Raw genomic sequence first — 21126 nt, 5'->3', positions numbered from 1 at the left:
TGATGAATCTGAGGCAAATGGAGAAATGTGGTCATCGGGATGAATCATCAGTAAACACCTTTTCCTGTATTCCCTGTGCATACCCCGGGTCCGTTTGTTTATTGGGGTGTGAGTGTTTTCCATTTATTTATTTTTATTTATTTATTTGAGGCGGAGTCTTGATCTGTTGCCCAGGCTGGGGTGCAGTGGTGTGATCTTGACTCACTGCAGCCTCTGCCTCCTGAGTTCAAGCGATTCTCCTGCCTTAGCCTCCTGAGTGCTGGGACTACAGGCGCGTGCCGCTACGCCTGGCTAATTTTTGTATTTTTAGTAGAGATGGGGTTTCTCCATGTTGGCCAGGATGGTCTCAATCTCTTGACCTCATGATCTGCCCGCCTCGGCCTCCCCAAGTGCTGGGATGACAGGCCTGAGCCACCTTGCCCGGCCCCTCCTAGATTTTCTAACTAAAAACCTGAAAGTCCGTGGGGCCTGAGCAGTCCTGGTCGGTGGTGCGGCCCCCGGGGGTTCCCTCCTGTTCCCTCTTCCCGGGACTGCTGGAGGGAGGGTGGACGGGATGGTGTGGGGCCGCGGTGGGTCATCATGACTGGAGCTGAGCCCGGGGCATCTGCTCGCAAGCTGGGAGCTCCCACCCGGCAAGCCCCCGGCCACGGGGAGAAGGAGCAGTCCAGAGCCAGGAGCAAAGGGCAAGGGAGGCTTTTTATTGTGTATGAATTCACGTTGTATCAACAGCTCCACACGATATTCAAACACTGTGAGAAAGTGGGTGCGGCACGCCTGGAGTTTTAAAAAAGTTCAGAAATAAAAACAACCAGACATCCCAGTGCAGACGGCATAGAACCTGCTGGAACCACAGGCGGCGGGGAAACAGACGGGTCTTTACAAAGGTCAGATCGGCCGGCGTATGGCTTCTGTGCGGAGGGCCGGCCTCAGGTCGCGCGTGGACGTTTTAATAAGTGGCCCCCGGAGGAAGGGCGTGGTGGCTCCGCCTCGGCCGGGAAGCCTCTTCCCAGGTCACTCACGCACAGGCAGGGCTGTGATGGCCCTCTCCTGCCTGTCCCAGAGCTGGGGCAGGACAGGGGCTGTTAACTTGGAGATGGTTGCGTGGCTGGAGGCCCCGCATTGCGGCCCCGGACACGGTGGCTGGCCCGTGGAAGGGACCACGGAGAAAGGCGGAAAGAGGAGCACCTTCCACCCTGACCCAGCCACGCCGTTTATGCGCCAGAGGCCCGAGGTCACAGCTGAGCCATCTGTGCTTGGCCTGGGGTTACTCCTGGGGACAGTGGTCTGGCTCCTTCCTGGAGAGAGGAGGGCAGGGGAGGCTGAGCTGGTCCAGGAAGGACGGGCTGAGCTTAGCATCCCTGGAAGGCCAGGTGGGTCACGATCGAGTGGGGGCCCGGCCAGGTGTGGCCCTTTACCTGGCACCTGGTGTCTCGCTCAGGGCAGGGGAAGGCTGGTGGGAGACCCAGGCTGCAGAAGAAGGAGAAACGTCCTCCTGTCTCCCACCGACCCTGCCTTGCGTGCATGTGCGTGCGTGTGTGTGTGAGCGCACGCGTGCAGGTGGGGGTGAGTGCCTTAACTCTCTTCTCTCCCGGCGTGGCTGAGGGCCGCTGGTCTCCCCAAGGCTAGAGCGGCTGCTGCCACCCCCGCCCACCAGCCCCCCGTCTGGAGGGGCATCCACACTCCTGGAAATGCCTGTAAAACACACGTTCACCCCAGGCGTTCCCGGCGGAAAAGCCCACGCAACGGTTGGTGTGTGCACTTGGGTGTCGCGCCTGCAAAGGTATTTTCCACAGTATGGTCACTGAGATTTACTCAAAAATAAAATAAGAAAAAAGTGGAGAATTTTTTTTCCCCCAAGCTAGAAAGAAACCCACAGGCTTCTGGCCATGGCGGCCTCCCTGGGGTCCGGGAGACGGTGTGCCTGGACAGCTCAGGGAAGCCAAGGCCCCGTGGACAGTGAAGGAGAGGCCAGCCTGTCCTTCCCCTCCCTGAGCCTCAGTTTACCTGGAATGCTCGGACCCCAGGCTCTCTGACTTCTGTGCAGGGGCCTGTCTGTGGGGTGGGAGGACGTGGCTTTAGGGCTTTTGGAGCTGAGCTCCCCGGAAGCTGGGGTTTAACCCCACCGCCTCCAGCAGCCTAGGAGGTTGTATCTCTGCAGCAGCCTCTATCCCCTGCTGGCATTTCTGGGGTCACATCGTGAGGATACGCAAGTGGGGCCGGGCTTGGCACAGCTGTGCCCCCTCCTCCCTCTGCCCTGTCGGGGAGCGGGGCTCAGGGATTAAGGCCTCTTTTAAGGAAAAACGGGGTGGGGTGCATTTCTTCCCAGGTAGCAAGATGGCTTGTTGGAAAGGGTGGAGGCGGCTGAGGTCTCCCTCCCTGCCTGGGGTCCTTCCCAGGGTTTCTGGAATAGGCTTTTGTCTCTTCCTGCCATTCCTGCTAGGGTGGTGGGGACACCCACACCCCGAGCCCCACCGGCTCCCAGCCCGACCCCAGGAGGCCGCAGTCTCCCAGGAGCCTCTGCAGCTCTCCTGGGCCAACTCGCAGGTTTGCCCAGGGAGGGATCCCCGAAGCCCCAGCCCTCCCGGACCGGCCGTAGAGAGCTGGGTGCCGGGCAGGGGAAGCCCGGCCGTGGCCTGTGGGGGCCGCCTGAGGTTGGGGAGTGGAGGTCACTCTCCCCACACCTGCACACACATGGAGCCCTCGAGCCTTGGCGAGGTGGGCACCCTGGCGGTGAGCAGGGAACCCCTGCCCCACGGGCCTGCACAGAGGACCCGGGCGGCCGTCCAGGAACCCTCTGGGCACGGAGGGACAGAAGCAGACTAGTTTTCTCTACCACCTGCCTCTGGGCCAGCCCCGTGGAGGGGGTCGGGGTGGCTGGGGCTCCTGCGATCAGGGCTGCTTGGGTTCTGGCCGCTCAGGATCCAGCTCAGATGTGGCTGCCCCTGCTCCCGTCTGTCCGTGCCGCTGAAGAGGACACAGTCACCTTTCAGAAGCCCCCCGCCCCCTGCCCTCACCCCATGACATCTTCCATTTCCACTGGCCGCTGGGAGGGGCCACCGGTCCCGCACCTGACGCGTCTCCCGGCCTCGGACAGCTGTTCCGGGTTGCAGGGGTGGAAAAGCAGAAAGACTGGGTTCCAGCGACAGGGGAACGTTTTGAGCCGATGTTTCCATCTCCGGGACGAAAGTCTCACCTCCCAGAGTCCTTCAAAGTCACTTCAAGGTCATGTCACAACTCTGTACACACAGCAGCACAGGGTAGCTCCCCATTCCGACCCGCTGCGGCTCCCCGGGCTGCATTTCTGTTTGAAAAATGTCCACAGTGGATGCCAGAAGGTGGGACAAACCAGGAGAGCCAAGGACAGTGGAAGCCTCTCCTGGCCACACGGGTGCCTCATGCTTAAAACAAGCCCGGCGCGGGAGGCTCACGCCGGTCATCCCAGCACTTTGGGAGGCCGAGGCGGGTGGATCACGAGGTCAGCGGTTCGAGACCATCCTGGCCCACGTGGTGAAACCCCGTCTCTACTAAAAATAGAAAAAGTAGCCAGATGAGGTGGTGGACACCTGTAATCCCAGCTGCTCGGGAGGCTGAGGCAGGAGAATCACTTGAACCCGGGAGGCGGAGGTTGCAGAGAGCCGAGATCGCACCACTGCACTCCAGCCTGGGTGACAGAGCAAGAATCCATCTCAAAAAAGGAAAAAAAACCAAAAAACAAAAAACAGACAGGCCAGGCCGGTGACCACTCTCCTGGGGCAAGTCCCGAAAACCCATTTCTGGCACAGAGGGGACCCTGCAGAAAGGACCCATGGCGAACGCCACGCGGGGGAGTGACGCTTGGCAACTTTTCATGGACAAAGCCCCTCCCGACCGCGTTCGTGCATTCATTACATGACGGTATCATGGTTAAGTGACAGGTTCCACCATCACCATCCCAGTTTAGCCGTATGGGTAACGATGTTTTAAACGGAGAGGTGTTTCCAAAACAGTTCACGATGTCACGTTCCCCCCAACCTCAATGTCACCTCTACTTAAAAACAATAAAAGGCATGCCAGGGACCCGGTGAAGTCCTTTTACAAATGGCCAATTGCCTCGGAGTGATTGCCGCCTGGCGAACTCACCCCCCTTCTCCCCTCGGCGTCTCCTCCACAATCAAAACGGCCATTGAGAGTTTTACGGGAAGTGGCCGTAAAGCCTCCATCCCCTTGTGGCCGGGCCCAAACTGAGAGGGCCACGGGGTTGGAGCTGAAAATCCATCTACACCTAGAAGGTACATCCTACCCCATCCCGGCAGCGGGAATGCCTTTTTTTTTTTTTTTTTTGTGGTGGGCGAATTTGTTATGGAATTAAACGTTTTGGGGACTCTAGATGTTTCGTTTCAGCTAAGTATTGAATAATGCCCTGCCTGAGAGAATGAGCGAGAGAGAGAGAGAGAGAGAGAGAGAGAGGGAGAGAGAGAGAGAGAGCACGTATGAGAACACAGCTATAAAATAATACAAGGTTTCTTGTCCTTAAAGGGGTTCTCAGAGGCAGGGACTCCGACCAGCAAGGGGTCGTTCCGGGCGTGTTGCTCACAGTAGCTCATGAGGTCAGATGCTGCTTTAGAGACCTGTGATCGGGCACAAGGAAGAAAGAGAGAGATAAGAAGAGGCCGCACACCTGGGTTCACAGCAGCGCCATCCCGGACAGCCACAGGCAGAAACAGCCGAGGAGCCCACGGACGGGGGTGTGGGCAAAACGTGTGGCCCGGCCACACCCTGGAATATTACTCAGCCATGAAAAGGGGCGAGGCTCTGACACAGGCCACAGTGTGGATGCATCTTAAGGACCCCATGCTCAGTGAGAGACGCCAGACACAGAAGGCCATGAAGTGTGTGATCCATCCATCCATCCATCCATCCATCCTTTTTTCCTTCCTTCCCTCCCTCCTTCCTTCCTTCCCTCCTTCCTTCCTTCTTCCTTTCTTCCCTCCTTCCTTCCTTCTTTCTTTCTTTCAGATGGAGTTTTGCTTTTGTTGCCCAGGCAGAAGTGCAATAGTGCAATCTCGGCTCACCGCAAACTCCACTTCCCAGGTTCAAGCGATTCTCCTACCTCAGCACCCCAAGTAGCTGAGATTACACTCATGCGCCACCACGCCCAGCTAATTTTTTGTATTTCCAGTAGAGACGGGGTTTCACCATGTTGGTCAGGCTGGTCTCGAACTCCCAACCTCAGGCGATCCGCCCGCCTCGGCCTCCCACAGTGCTGGGATTACAGGCGTGACCCACCACGCCCGGCCCATCTATTTGTTTTTGAGACAGGCTCTCGCTCTGTCCCCTGGCTGGAGTGCCGTGGTGTGATCATAGTTGCCTGCAGCCTCCACCTCCTGGGTTCAAGTGATTCTCCCTCCTTAGCCTCCCAAGTAGCTGGGACTACAGGAGTGAGCCACTACATCTGGCTGTAATTTTTATTTTTTATTTAGTTTTTTGAGATGCAGTCTTGCTCTGTCCCCCAGGTTGGAGTGCAATGGCATGATCTTGACTCACTGCAACTTCTGCCCCTCGGATTCAAGTGATTCTCCCGCCTCAGCCTCCCAAGTAGCTGGGTTTATAGGTGCATGCTGCCACCACGCCCAGCTAATTTTGTATTTTTAGTAGAGACGGGGTTTCTGTTACCACCATGCCAGGGTAATTGCTGTATTTTCAGTAGAGATGGGGTTTCACCATGTTGGCCAGGCTGGTCTCGAACCCCTGACCTCAGGTGACCCGCCGGCCGGGGCCTCCCAAAGTGCTGGGATTACAGGCGTGACCCATGGCACTCGGCCTGGTCAGAATTTTTAGATAATTTTCTTGTACAGAGGAGGGTCTCACTATGTTGCCCAGGCTGGTCTCAGACTCCTGGGCTCAGGCGATCCTTCCTCGAAGGACTCCGAATGTGCTGAGGTTACAGGCGTGAGCCGCCTCGCCCGGCCGGTACCTCTGCATCCCACATCCTCCATCCTCCTTTGGACCCCAAGGATGCCTGGGCCCTGGGCCCCTCAAACGGCCAGGAACCTGTGGGACAGCTTCGGGGTCTTGCCCAGCTGGGCAGCCGGGGGAAACGCATATCCATGAAGCGAGCCCGCCGGCTGCGGCCTGTGATGACTCGGGTCTGGCCGGCTTTCTAGACTTCTGTTTGGGAAGCGGCCCTCCTGGATGACAGAAATAGCCTCCAGACCGTGAAAATAGCCGGCATGGTGGCTCCAGCACTCGGCCCCCTCGGCTCCGCGCCCCGTGCCCGCCGCGGTGGGCTGCTGAGCCCCGAGATCCTGGCTGCTGAGGCTCTGTGGCTCTGGTTGCTGAGCTGGAGCTGGGGATGTAAAACCTCAGGCGGGATTGGGAGTGGGGAAGGGTCAAATCCTGGCTCTCCTGAGGCCCAACTTTCAAAGGGGTGGTGGGGGCCCCTCCTCGACATCAAATGGGGTGGGCTGAATCACCGCCCTCCTCGGGGCTGGGGGTTGGCACCGACTCATAAAAGGGAAACCACTTCAACCAGGGCTTTCTCTTTCTTCAGCCCGAAAGAATGCTTTGAATGCTCAGGTCTGTCCTCAGCAGTCAGCTTTCTGGAACGTTCAGACACCTCGTGGGGGGCAGACCCCTCCCCTCCTGGCTGGATCTCGGAGCTGCGCTGGAGGGAGGCTCACCGGCCGATCAGAACCATTTCGCCTCCCGCACCACCTGGGCAGCAGGGACGAGTCTGTCTGCCCCAGGGGCCGGGCACCCCTTCCCGTGGCCAGTGATGACAAGCTGGTGACGGGTGCTGGAGAACTGCGGTGTGAATGGACATGTGGGTGATGGCTGAGTTTATGGTGCACTAGGGCGGACCATGGTGCCCCAGTGTTTGGTTAAATGTTTTTCTAGATGTTGCTGTGAAGGTTGTTTTTTCTTTCCTGGTATTATTATTATTTTTTTTTGAGATAGATTCTCACTTTGTCCCCAGGCTGGAGTGCAGTGGCGCGATCTCGGCTCACGGCAACCTCCATCTCCCAGGTTCAAGTGATTCTCCTGCCTCAGCCTCCCAAAGTGCTGGGATTATAGGTGTGAGCCGCTGTGCCTGGCATGCAAAAAAATTTGTTTTTTAGATGTGATTAACATAATCCATAGACTTCAAGCATAGCAGGTGACCCTCTGTAATGCAGGGGGGCCTCATCTAATCACTAGAAGGCCTTAAGAGAAGAAGGCTGGGGTCCTTCCAGGAGGAGGGAACTCTGCCTCCAGGTGGCCTTGGGGTTTAAGCCTCAGCACCAGCTCTTCCTTGGGTCTCCAGCCTGCTGGTCTGCCGGGCAGATTTAAGAACTTGCCTTAAAATAAATCTCTCTGGGTCAGGCGTGGTGGCTCACACCTGTAATCCCAGCACCTTGAGAGGCAGGCAGATGACTTGAAGTCAGGAGACCAGACTGGGCACCATGGTGAAACACCGTCTCAACTAAAAATACAAAAAATGACCCGGGCATGGGGAGTGATCCCCGCTACTGGGGAGGCTGAGGCAGGAGAATCGCTTGAACCGGGGAGGTGGAGGTTGCAATTAGCCCAGATCGCGCAACTGCACTCCCGCCTCAAAGAAAAAAAAGCAACTCTCCACACAGAGACACACACACACACACACACACACACACACACACACACACAGTCTCTCTCTCTCTCTCTTTTGGGTCTGTTTTCCTAACTAACACACATGTCGCTGGAGCAAAGCCAATCCAGAAGCTTAGTAAAACCACCCGGGTCTTCCACGATGAGACGCCCAGGTCCGTGTGTGGTGACCTGCCAGCTGTGTTCCGGGCAGGAAACAGCCCCTCGGGGGAGCCCTGAGGTCCCTGCAAAGTGGACCCAGGCCTGGGGAGCAGGCGCCTTTGAAAACTGCCAGTTATTGTTCTCCTGTACAAGGCCTCGGGGGCCTATCCTTCCAGAGTCGCCACCTGAGAGGGGGACACCCGGGAGCCCTGGGTGTCACGAGCGTGGACTTAAAATGGACCAGCATAAACACAGCGCGGAGGCACCCTGAGGATGTCACCCTGCCTGAGGGAAGCCAGACACAGGAGGCCACACGGGGTGTCATCCCATTTCTTTTTTTTTTTTTGAGGCGGAGTCTCACTCTGTCACCCAGGCTGGAGTGCAGTGGTGCGATCTCGGCTCACGGCAACCTCCGCCTCCCAGGTTCAAGTGATTCTCCCGCCTCAGCCTCCTGAGTAGCTGGGATTACAGGCGCACGCCACCACGCCCAGCTAATTTTTGTGTTTTTAGTAGAGACGGGGTTTCACCATGGCCTCGAACTCCTGACCTCAGGTGATGCACCTACCTCGGCCCCCCAAAGTGCTGGGATTACAGGCGTGCGCCACCGCGCCCGGCCTCAAGTGTGATCTTTGTCAAAAACTCCAAACGACCCAGAAGGGAAACAAGCAGAGAGCACCGTGTCCCCTCCCGCCTGGGACTGTGTCTCTGTTTCATCCTCGTCCGTCATAGCCGAGGATCTGGACAGAGCGACGCTGACGAGGGCGACAAAGCGCTCCTCTCCACGGGGCGCAGCGCGTTTACAAAGCACGTTACATTGCTGCACGAACCCACGGGATTGGCCGCCTCTTTCTGCACAGGAAACGGAGGCTCAGAGAGGTCGAGGGACGGCCCCAAGGTCACACAGCAAGAGGCACAGCCGTGGTGCAAACCTGTGCCCTCCCGCCGAGCCTCCTGCCCACCATTTGCTGGGCACCCACGGCTGCTCCCCGCCTCCTCCTGGCGCGCGCCGGGCTCACCTTGATGCGCTCGATCCCGGCTTCGATACGCAGCTGTTCCACCAGCTTCCGGGCCTGGGCTATGTTGTTAGTGGCTGACATTGTCTGCCATCAGCTCCGGGCCCCCGGCGTCCAGAGAGCTGTGGGGGGGAAGCAGAGGAGTGTGGGTCAAAGCCCCGCTCCGGCCTCTTTTTTGTTTTTGGTACATAAAGAAGTGTAACTGGCCGGGTGCGGTGGCTCACGCCTGCAATCCCAGCACTGTGGGAGGCCGAGGTAGGTGGATCACGAGGTCCAGAGATCGAGACCACCCCGGTCAACATGGTGAAACCCCGTCTCTACTAAAAATACAAAAATTAGCCGGGCGTTTGGCACGCGCCTGTGGTCTCAGCTACTTGGGAGGCTGAGGCGGAAGAATCGCTTGAACACAGGAGGGGGAGGTTGCAGTGAGCCGAGATCGCGCCACTGTGCTCCAGCCTGAGCGACAGAGCAAGACTCCATCTCAAAAAAAAAAAAAAGTATTACCTTCCATGTTGCAAAAATTTTAAAACCTATTTCAGTATAAAACTTATAAGCAACCACTGTTGAGAAAATTAGTAAAATATAGAAAAGGCAAAAAGCGTCTCTCATAATTTCTCTACTTAATATAACCACTGTTGACATGATGGCTATTTCTACCAGAATATATTTTTTTTTCTTTTTCTTTTCTTTCTTCTTTCTTTTTTTTTTTTATTTTAAATATGGGGTTTCACCATGATGGCCAGGCTGGTCTTGAACTCCTGACCTCAGATGATCCACCCACCTCGGCCTCCCAAAGTGCTAGGATCACAGGCCTGGGCCACAGCGCCCGGCCTTTTTTTTTTTTTTTAGATGGAGTCTCACTCTGTCGCCAGGTCCAAGTGCAGTGGTGTAATCTTGGCTCACTGCAACCTCTGCCTCCTGGGTTCAAGCGATTCTCCTGCCTCAGCCTCCCGGGTAGCTGGGATTACAGGCACCCGCCACCACGCCTGGCTCTTTTTTTGTATTTTTAGTAGAGATGGGGTTTCACTGTGTTGGTCAGGCTGGTCTCAAACTCCCGACTTCAGGTGATCCGCCCGCCTTGGCCTCCCAAAGTACTGGGATTAGAGGCGTGAGCCCCCGTGCCGGCCTATCCTCTACGTCCTCCAGACTCAGCCCGTCAGGAGCCTATGCTGTGGTTCTTGAATTCTCCTGGAACAACCCAGGACCTCAACAGGGCAGGTGATGACGGGACACAGAGTCTCTTGGGGGGTCTGTGGAATCCCCTAAGACCTCATGTAGGGGTGACTCTGCCCCCCATGGAGCACTGGGTGGTGTCTGGGACATTTGTGGCTGTCATGACTCGGGGGTGTCCCTGGCATGGGATGGGTGGAGGCCAGGAATGCCGCTCAGCACGCTGCAGTGCCCGGGACAGCCCCACCCCAGGGAACAATCCCACCCCACGTGTCGGCAGTGTCCGGGTTAGAGAAACCTGCTCAGTAGGACCCAGCGAGGGGGTCGGTGCTGATGGGGGGCAGGGGCAGGGGCCAGGTTCAAGAGTCCTGGGCAGCCGCAGTCCCAGCCGGGCCACTGTGAGTAGTCAATGAAGCCGCGCCCTGTGTCACGGCGCCGCCGTCTGTTCTGCAGAGCCAGGCAGCCGCAGAAAAGCCACGGCAGATTCCAGAGTTTTCAAAAAATGCCTCCTCAGTGATAAGAAGGAAGGGACTGTCCACGCATTCCACGCCGCAGGGGAATAACTCTCCAGGGCCTGGGATGTGTGGCGCAGTTCTGCTTCTGTGACATGTTTAAGAGGACTTTAAAAAAAAAAAAAAATTTTTATTTATTGTTGCTCAGGCTGGAGTGCAATGGCGCGGTCTCAGATCACTGCAACCTCCGCCTTGAGGGTTCAAGCGACTCTCCTACTTCAGCTTCCAGAGTAGCTGGGACTACAGCCATGCGCCACCACGCACAGCTAATTTTTTGCATTTTTGGTAGAGATGGGGTTTCACTGTATTGGCCAGGCTGGTCTTGAACTCCTGACCTCGTGATCAGCCCACCTCGGCCTCCCAAAGTGCTGGGATTACAGGCATAAGCCACCATGCCCAGCCAACATCAACATTTTCTTTTTTTTGAGACAGGGTCTCGCTCTGTCACCCAGGCTGGAGTGCAGTGATCTCAGCTCCCTGCAACGGTGCTTCTGCGGCTTGAGTGATACGCCCACTTTGTCCTCCCGAGTAGCTGGGATTACAGGTGCACACGCCACCACGCCCAGCTAATCTCTGTATTTTTGGTAGAGACGGGGTTTCACCATGTTGGCTGGGCTGGTCTCGAACTCCTGGTCTCAAGTGATCTGCCTGCCTCGGCCTCTCAAGGTGCTGGGATTACAGGCATCAGCCACTGCGTGTGGCGAGGTGGCTGTTGCCTGTAATCCTAGCACTTTGGGAGGCTGGACATGAGTCCAGGAGTTTGAGACCAGCCTGGGCAACACAGCAAGACCCCTCTCTCTATAAAAAGTTTGAAAATTAGCTGGGTGTGGGTGGCGTGCTCCTGTGGTCCCAGCTACTTGGGAGGCTGAGGTGGGAAGTTGAGGCCAGACTGGGCGACTCAGTGAGACCCCATCTCTGAATAAATAAGTAAATAAAAGAGCAACCGAGCTCTGTTAATGCCTCAGCGACGGTGATGAAGCCACAGGCCTACACGGTGATAAACTCACAGACAGCCTCACACACTCACACACCAGTGAGTAGAACACTGAACACTGCGGATCCTGAGTGAAGCCCGGAACGTGTGACTGTCTGGCGTGATCCTGCCCACAGCTTTACCAAATGTGACCACCAGGGACGGCCGGGGAATGACACAGAACTCCTCTACACGCTTTGTTAGCACTGGATGGGACTCCACCGCAATCTCAATAAAAGGGTCAATTAAAAAAAATCCCTTTGACACCGCCCAGCCGCCTTGGTTTCCAGCAGACGTCCCGCCCCCACTTTTTGGGGGCAGAGAAGGCCCAATCTGTCTGCTCCAGAGGCAGAGCCCACGTGTGGCCGCCCAGAGGGCTCCCATTCCCGAAAGTTTCAAAACAGCCACAAAACGTCCAGCTCAGGGAAAACCGCCCTTGGTTCAGCTTAAAAATACCTAAATTACTCAGTGCTAAAAACATGAGCACACAGAGAACAGACGGGTTGGCCCCACCTCCTGTTTTCCTTGGAAGGCCAGGGGGTCCTATTTCACATCCACAGTCAGGAACGTCCACACACACCCCGTGCACCCACTGCCCCGGGCCGCCCCCCCGCCCCCCGACATTTCCACGTGAGCATCAGGGCCTGAGTCTTGCTGGCTTTTCTGTTTTGGACAAAATTCCCTGAGAGAGGCTCCCTTTGGACTGGGGAATAACTCCGGCCTGCCAGAAAGGCGACAGAGGACTGCGCTGTGTGTGTGTGTGCGTGTGTGTGTGTGAACATGTGTTCCTATGTTTTTGTATTTTCGTGTACGTCAGTGTGCACATGACTGTACATGTATGCGTGGCTGTGTATGTACACGTGGTGTGCATGGCACTGTGTCCATATGTATCTGTATGTGCATGCACAAGTGTTTGTATGTGTACCTTGTGGGTTCATGTGTGCATACACATGCTAGCACACACAAGTGTGCATATATGTGTACACACATACCTGTGCATGTGTGCACATGTACACGTGTATGCATGTCAGCATGCATATGAGTCTGTGTGCATCTGTGTACAGGAACATATGTGCACACGTCTGTGTCTATGTGTACGTGTCTGCATATGAATGTGTGCATAGATGCGTATGTGGGCATGCACATCAGTGTGCCCATGTATGTGCACAGGTGTGGGAACATGTCACTGCATGTGTGTGCATGCACCTGCATGGGTATGTCACTATACATATGTGTGTGTGCATGTGTCACTATGGGTGTGTGCACGTGTGGGGGCACATGTACATGTCACTGTGTGTGCATATGTGCGTGCATGGGTGTGTACATGTGTCTGCGTGTGTACGTGCATGTATGTGTGCATGGCATGTTACCGTGCACATGTGTGCATGCACGTGTGTGGGCACGTATGTTGCTATGGGTGTGTGCGTGCGCACGTGTGTGGGCATGTGTAAGTCACTGGGGTGAGTACATATGTGCAGGTGTGGGCGTGTACATGTGTGTCTGCATGTGTGCACGTGTGAGCATGTCACTGGGTGTATACATATATGCGTGCATGGGTGTGTGCATGTCTGCATGTGTCTGCACATGTGTACGTGTGTGTACCTTGCATGTGCATGTGTGCATATGTGCATGCTAGCATCCAAGAGTGTGCATATGAGTCTGTGTGCATCTGTGTACAGGAACATATGTGCACACGTCTGTGTCTATGTGTACGTGTTTGCATATGAATGTGTGCATAGATGCATATGTGGGCATGCACATCAGTGTGCCCATGTATGTGCACAGGTGTGGGAGCATGTCACTGCATGTGTGTGTGCATGTGTCACTATGGGTGTGTGCACGTGTGTGTGCATGTGTGAGCACATGTACATGTCACTGTGGGTGTGTGCATATGTGTGTGCATGGGTGTGTACATGTGTGTCTGCAAATGTGTGTGTGCAGGCGCACGTGCATGTGTATGCCTGCACTGAGAAGCCGAGACTCAGACACAGATTGCATCACCCATGCAGCCGCCTCCCCAAGTCCTCGTCTCGGTGGGTGTCACCAGCCCACAGTGACTCAGGAGCAGCCATGCCCCAGCTGAGGACTCAGCCAACACCAGCAGAGCTGGCCACGCGCTGAGTCAGCCAGGAACGCCCCTGCCAGCGGCCTCCCTACAGAGGCACGGTGTGCCGGGCACCCCCACCTGAGCGCACTTGCCTGGGGGCCCGGGCAGCTGTGGGAGGTGGTCAGAGCTGCACACAGTCCTTGCAGCCCCGTCCTGAGGGTCAGCCCTGCCTCGGTGCACAGGCCCTTCAGGGAGGCAAGGCTCGAGGCATGACTCCAGGCGAGGTTCTCCAAAAATAAAACTGAGGAGGGTTGCTGCTGGGCCATGAGCTGGCCTCCCAGCAAAAGGCTCACAGCCACACCCGAGTCTAAGCCCGCCTCGTGCAGAAAAATCCCACTCGTGCCTGAGCGTCAAGAAGGATGACGGTGCCCCACTCCAGGGCACAGTGGGAATCTGTGGTTGCTCAAGGGAGGGGGAGCAGACCTGGGCTTCTGAGACCCAAGGCTCCAGTGCATGTAGGGTGAGCGAAACCACGGGAGAGGAGCTGGCAGCAGGGCAGGGAGGGCGGTGGGGACACAGGAGTCACCGCGGAGCCGCGGCCCTTAACCCCTACAGCCGGCAGGTATCCCCAGGGAAAAAAAACGAAAAGAAATAAAAAGCTACATATAGAAAGGTGTTTATAACTGTGTTATGTGTAAGAGTTAAAAGTTAGAATAAAACCGAATGCTCTGATTTTTTTACTCTGTCACCCAGGCTGGAGTGCACTGGCGTGATCTCGGCTCACCGCAACCTCCGCCTCCCGGGTTCAAGCAGTTCTCCTGCCTCAGCCTCCTGAGTAGCTGGGACTACGGGTGCCGACCATCACGCCCATTTAATTTTTATATTTTTAGTAGAGACAGGGTTTTGCCATGTTGCCTAGGCTGGTCTCGAACTCCTGACCTCAGGTGATCCACCTGCCTCGACCTCCCAAAGTGCTGGCATTACAGGCACGAGCCACTGTGCCCGGCCTACTATTAGTTTATAATATAAACTTATGCTACATTATATTAAAATATGATAAATGTATTACATATTTGTATATATTGTCATTATATATTTATGTGTTTACTCATATACTCACATTTATACTCATATATTTCTATTTGTCATTCATCATGCATTTATTACATTACTTGAAGATTCATTCAGTATATATTCAGTCATGTATTATCAATCATATAGTTTCATTAGTATTTATAGCCTTTATATTACACACTGCATATTTGTGTATTTATTCACCATTTATATAATTTATGCAGCATTAATTAGTTTGATTTCTATTTTGACATTTATATTGTTTGCCATTAATTTTATATTTGTATTTATATTTAGTTGCTATTTTATATCTGTGTACATGCATTCGTTATACAGGTATATAATCTGTTATAAGTTCATTGATTATCATTTATCTTAACCTTTTTTTTTGAGACAGTGTCACACTCTGTCGCCTAGGCTGGAGTGCAGTGGCCCGATCTCGGCTCACTGCAACCTCTGCCTCCCGGGTTTAAGCAATTCTCCTGCCTCAGCCTCCTGAGTAGCTGGGATTACAGGCATGCACCACCATGCCCAGCGAATTTTGTATTTTTAGTAGAAATGGGGTTTCTCCATGTTGGTCAGGCTGGTCTCGAACTCCGACCTCAGGTGATCCACCCACCTCGGCCTCTCAAAGTGCTGGGATGACAGGCATGAGCTACCGCACCCAGCCAGGGGCTTAATTTTATTAGCATCCCAGAATGCTTTGTGACTAGGAGAGGCCTCACAGGGCTGGAGCCTTCCCCCAAGACTCAAGCCCCATCACATTTGAAGGGAGTGAGACCACAGCTCCCACAGAGGAGGGAACCCTGAAAGATGGTCGACCAGAAATCTGCCCTGGCTCTACCAAGCTGTGTGGCCTTGGGAAAGTTGCCTTCCCTCTCTGAGCCCCAGTGACCTCTGTTGGAATGCACAGAGGGACACTCTCATCCCTGCACCAGGCCTGGCCCCCGGGTTCCTGTGCCAGCAAACGGGGGTCCCAGAGTCTGGTAGCCAAGGAGAGGGCCCTCTTCTAGGGACCTGTGGCAAATGCCAAGTATAAACACAGCTGCTGGGAAGACAAGGTGGTGGGGACATCCTGCACCCAGCGAATGTGGAAGGGCTGGTTTGCCGGGAGCCCTTGAGAAATCTCAGCCCCCGTGGACTTGCACCCTGCTGCCACTCCCCTGCCCTGCCCTGAGGCTGGGGTGCAGCTGGGAACTGCAACAGACCCGCTGGCCATGTTCGTGTCTTGATCTCAGCTCACCGAAACCTCCGCCTCCTGGGTTCAAGTGATTCTCCTGCCTCAGACTCCCAAGTAGCTGAGATCACAGGCATGTGTCCCCATGCCGGCTCATTTTTGTATGTTTAGTAGAGATGGGTTTTTCCATGTTGGTGAGGCTGGTCTTGAACTCCCGACCCCAAGTGAGCCGCCGGCCACAGCCTCCCAAAGTGCTGGGATCACAGGCGAGAGCCACTGTGCCCAGGTCATTTTTGTATGTGTTGCTGAACCGAAAGCAGCAGCTTGGGCAAAGCCCTTCTTCTTTTGAGACTTAAAGGCCAGAAGAGAGTCTTGTAAACTCCGTGATTACTTCCAAAAGTCTCAGGTGGCCAGTCATGCTTAGATCACTTCCGTGTCATTTATGGACTTGAGGGACGAAAGGGCCTCTGGGGACTGTGAATTGCATCAGCCTCTTGCTGAATTGACAGAACTTTCAGGTTTCAGGGAGAGGTGACGTCATTTCCAGGGATCTCATTCAAGGGATACAGGCGGACAGCTGTCCCTGAAGAAGGAACACAGAGCACGTGCCTGGAAATGGAAAGCCTGGGACTCGAATCCCGCCTCTGCTGCTGGTTTGGGGCTTGGCTTCCTCAAGCGGAAAATCAGAGGGCTCCTCTCAGAGCTGAGGATGGGTCCTCATTTGTCACCCTGCAGCTCTGACATCAAGATGACCTAGAATATCCATGACCTGCTTCTAAACGACGTGGACTTTGGGTTAAAATCTCTCTTGGTAGATTTCGGCTTGCACAATAGTGGGTTAGCTACTAAAGACAAACGCAGTCTCCTGCTGAGGTCAACTAGAAAAGCTGGCTAGGGCCAGGGGCAGTGGCTCACGCCTGTAATCCCAGCACTTTGGGAGGCTGAGGTGGGAGGATCACTTGAGGTCAGGAGTTTGAGATCAGCTTGGCCAATATGGTGAAAACCCAACTCTACTAAAAATACAAAAATTGGCTGGGCGTGGTGGCGCCTGCCTGTAATCCCAGCTACTCAGGAGTCTGAGGCAGAAGAATCCTTTAAACCCGGGAGGCAGAGGTTGTATGTAGTGAACTGAGATTGTGCCACTGCACTCCAGCCTGGGTGACAGAGCAAGATCCTGTCTCACAAAAGAAAGAAAATCTGGGCTGGGCGCGGTGGCTCACGCCTGTAATCCCAGCACTTTGGGAGGCCGAGGTGGGCGGATCATGAGGTCAAGAGATCGAGACCATCTTGGCCAACATGGTGAAACCCCATCTCTACTAAAAATACAAAAATTAGCTGGGCATGGTGGCATGCGCCTGTAGTCCCAGCTACTCAGGAGACTGAGGCAGGAGAATTGCTTGAACCCAGGAGGCGGAGGTTGCAGTGAGCTGAGATTGTGCCACTGCAGTCCAGCCTGGCGCCTGGCGACAGAATGAGACTCTGTCTCAAAAAAAAAAAAAAAAAATTAAGAAAGAAAATCTGGACAGAATGTCAAAGCATCTGCTCAAGTGTCTGCAGAGTTATTAAGAGAGTGGAGAATTTCCAGCCAGGATTTAGGGGAGGATGGAAGCCCAGAAGGAGAGCCTGGGTTTGGAGTTACTTTTTCCTGGGATGGGAGGGGGGTTTGCTGAGAGGTTGAGTGATATTTGTTATCAGCTTCACAAGGCCAAGGGTGCAGAGATTGAGGTCCAGGGCTTGCTGAGGGGAGAAGGCTCGGTAAACTCCCCCTCGGTGTGAGTTGGGACAATTTAACATTGCACTATTAGAGTAATGATCACGGCTGGGCACGGTGGCTCAGGCTTGTAATCTCAGCACTTTGGGAGGCAGAGACGGGTGGATCACGAGGTCGGGAGTTTGAGAACAGCTTGGCAAACATGGCAAAACTACTAAAATACAAATAAAATATACAAAAATACTAAAAAATACAACATTACAAAATATCACTAAAAACATAAAAATTAGGTGGCTGCTGTGGGGCACGCCTGTAATCCCAGCTACTTGGGATTCTGAGACGGGAGAATTGCTTGAACCCGGGACACAGTGGTTGCAGTGAGCTGAGATTGCGCCACTGCACTCCAGCCTGGGTGGCTGAGCAAGACTTTGTCCCCTCACCACCAAAAAAGTAACAATCAGGCGGGGCGCGGTGGCTCACGCCTGTAATCCTAGCACTTTGGGAGGCCAAGGTGGGTGGATCACCTGAGGTCAGGAGTTCAAGACCAGCCTGGCCATCATGGTGACACCCCATCTTTAAAATTAAAAAAAAAAAAAAAGAAACAATCAAGAGGAAGCAGGGAAGCCCTTAGAGCAACAGCAGCTGAATTTTGAATCATCTCAATCCCTGGTACTGGATTAAGGTGATCCTCTATTGCTGGTGGCCCCAGGTGCCTGGAAGAAGTGCCATAAATCCTCTCTGGAGGAAGACAATATCATCCCAGGCCTCAAATTATTTCTACACACAAATCCACAAATACAATGTCGCAAGTAAAAATAACCACACATACAAGGAGCCAGGGCCACATAAACACAAATCAGCAGAAATAACCAGCACTACAAACAGACCCACAGAGTTTCCATATACTGGAATTGACGGAAGCTTTAAAATAACTGTGTTAATTATGTTCGAGGAGATAAAAAGATAAGATTGGAATTTTAGCAGCAAATTGGAACAATAGGGAAAAAAAAAAGGAACCAGTGGATATGGAGAAAATGACAATATCTGAAAAATAAGAAGTCAGTGGGAGAAATAACAATTAGTGAACTGGAAGACAGAACAGAGAAAAATCACCAGAAAGAAGCAAGAAGATAGAAAGGGAAAGAAACTACAGAAGAAAGGGCAAAAGATGCAGAAGATGCAGTGAAGTATAACGTACATGTCCTTGGAACACCAGAAGGAGAAGAGAATAATGCAGGAAAAATCTTTGAAGAGATAATGACCGATAGCTTTCTAAAACTGATAAAAAACACCTCAAGCCATAGCTGTAAGAATCTGTGGGCCGGGCGCGGCGGCTCATGCCTGTAATCCCAGCACTTTGGGAGGCCAAGGTGGGTGGATCACCTGAGGTCAAGAGTTCAAGACCAGTCTGGCCATCATGGTGAAACCCCATCTTAAAAAAAAAAAAAAAAAAAAAAAGAATCTGTGAACCCCAGGCAAAATAAACGCCCTAAACAGTGGCAGAGAAATGGCCAATAAGCACATGAAATGGTGTCTAATGATTAGTCATCAGGGAAATAGGAATTCGAGCCATCATGAGAGACTGCCTCTCATCCACTAGAGTGGCAAAAATTAAAAAGACTGACAACACTAAATATTTGGGAGGATGCAGAACTGGATGCATCACACATCACTGATGGGAACGTGAAACCGTACAACCACCACGGAAAACGGCTTAGCAGTTTCTTATAAGGCTGAACACATACCTCACCTATGACCCAGCAATTCCGCTCCTAGGGATTTACTCAAGATAAATAAAAACAGATCTCCATACAAGGACTTGTACAAGATGTTCTTTACTCATAGCAGCAAAAACTGGAAACGACCCAGATGCCTGTCAACAAGAGAACGGATAAACAAGCCACAGCATTTCATACAATGAAACACAGCTGCACAACAGAAAACAATCAACCGTGGAGAGATGAAGCAACATGTATGATTTGGCAAGCAACAGGAGCCGGATATTAGAGGTGCATAGGCTACAATTCCATTTATATAAAGTTCAAGAATAGGCAAAACTATGGTGATGGAAATCAGAACAGAGGTTGCTGCCTCTGGCCAGGGTGTTGACTAGATAGGGCCATGAAAGGCCAGGCACCACCGGGGGCGGTGGCTCATGCCTGTAAGCCCAGCACTTCAGGAGGCTAAGGCAGGCAGATCACAAGGTCAGGAGTTCGAGACCAGCCTGGCCAACATACTGAAACCCCCATCTCTACTAAAAATACAGAAAATTAGCCGGACATGGTGGTGCACACCTGTAGTCCCAGCTACTCAGGAGGCTGAGGCAGGAGAATTGCTTGAATCCAGGAGGTGGAAGTTGTGGTGAGCTCAGATCACACTACTGCTCCACTCCAGTCTGGGCAACAGTGTGCAACAGTGTGAGAGACTCTGTCTAAAAAAAAAAAGAAAAGGCCAGGGAAGAACTTCTAAGGTGATGGAAATGTTCTGTATGTTGGTTGAGTTGCCGGCGTACACAGGTGTTCACAATTGCTAAAATCTGTCAAACTGTATATCTGAGGTCTGTTCATGTTACTGCATTTGAATTGTTCTTTGATAAAATCAGTTAATTACAAACAAAAATAAACAAACAAAAGTTGCCAGAGGGAAAAATAGCAGCAATTAGGTGGACCCAGTGAAAATATCCTTCAAGAATTAAGGGGAAATAAGGGCATTTTCAGGCAGACAAAACCAGACTTTCTCATCAACAGACTTGCCTTTTAGAAGGTAAAACTAGAGAAAAATAATTCCAGATGAACGGCAGATCCAGGAAGGAGTGAAAAAGAACAAAAATGTTGCATAGAAGAGTTTGATAAAAGAATTCTAAAGTTTGGCCGGGTGCAGTGGCTCATGCCTGTAATCCCAGCACTTTGGGAGGCCAAGGTGGGTGGATCACCTGAGGTCGGGAGTTCGAGACCAGCCTGACCAACATGGAGAAACCCCATCTCTACTAAAAATACAAAATTAGCCAAGTGTGGTAGTGTAGGCCTGTAGTCCCAGCTACTCAGGAGGCTGAGGCAGGAGAATCACTTGAACCCAGGAGGCAGAGGTTGCAGTGAGTTGAGATTGCACCACTGCACTCCAGCCTGGACAAAAAGAGCAAAACTCCACCTCAAAGTAATAATAATAATAATAATAATAATTCTAAAGTTGCGGTGGAAGGATCCACAGGAAGTGAAAAACTCTGTAAAAGCCTTAGAACATCCATGAATCATAACAGCCATCAGCTCAGTCCTCACAATCCACAACACAAGATGTCCTATGCTTCTACAGTTACATTTTTATTACATTATTTTGGTTATTGGATTCCAGTGATAGGAGTTATAAATATTACTTCAGGAGTTTACTAGTGGTACATTAATTTTGCAATTTCACCTGCACACAAAATGAAGCCAGCATCTGAAAATATATATACATCCCCATCTGCTGTGACTGGTCCAAGGTCAGAGTGACAAGACTCAAGGCCAGTTGTCGCCGGAGACTTTTCTTCAGTGTGGACAGCCCCTCCCTGGACGTCTACTTCAGCAGCACTCTACGGCCTCAGGCAGATCAGTGGCCTCTGCTCCACCCCCAACTCCCTCCATCTCCTCCTAACAGTTAAGAGTGTGCTTCTGAAAATACAGTTGAATCTGTTCCTCCGCCACTCAGAAACCACCAACAGCTTCTA

The 21126-nt window shown here is 53.0% G+C and overlaps 1 protein-coding gene across 3 annotated transcripts in view; it reads right to left on the bottom strand.

Annotated features, from left to right (window-relative positions):
- Positions 1-2322: 2322 nt before the first annotated feature.
- The window catches only part of GNG7 (G protein subunit gamma 7), a 126328-nt gene continuing 107524 nt past the window's right edge, over positions 2323-21126 (bottom strand). For all 3 annotated transcript variants that reach the window (XM_064371169.1, XM_064371168.1, XM_064371167.1), the window contains 2 exons: positions 8763-8881; positions 2323-4607 (listed from right to left, as the gene is read on the bottom strand). In XM_064371169.1, the coding sequence (XP_064227239.1) occupies positions 4482-4607; positions 8763-8843 (207 nt within the window). In that variant the 5' untranslated portion in view covers positions 8844-8881 and the 3' untranslated portion in view covers positions 2323-4481. The remainder of the gene's footprint in view (positions 4608-8762; positions 8882-21126) is intronic.

The sequence above is a fragment of the Aotus nancymaae genome, unplaced genomic scaffold, assembly GCF_030222135.1.
Source record: "Aotus nancymaae isolate 86718 unplaced genomic scaffold, 86718_ANA_hifiasm-v0.15.2.pri h1tg000124l, whole genome shotgun sequence".
NCBI classification, from domain to species: Eukaryota; Metazoa; Chordata; class Mammalia; order Primates; family Aotidae; genus Aotus; species Aotus nancymaae.
The sequence above is the reverse complement of the archived record's forward strand: the minus strand, read 5'-3'. Positions and strand labels throughout refer to the sequence as shown.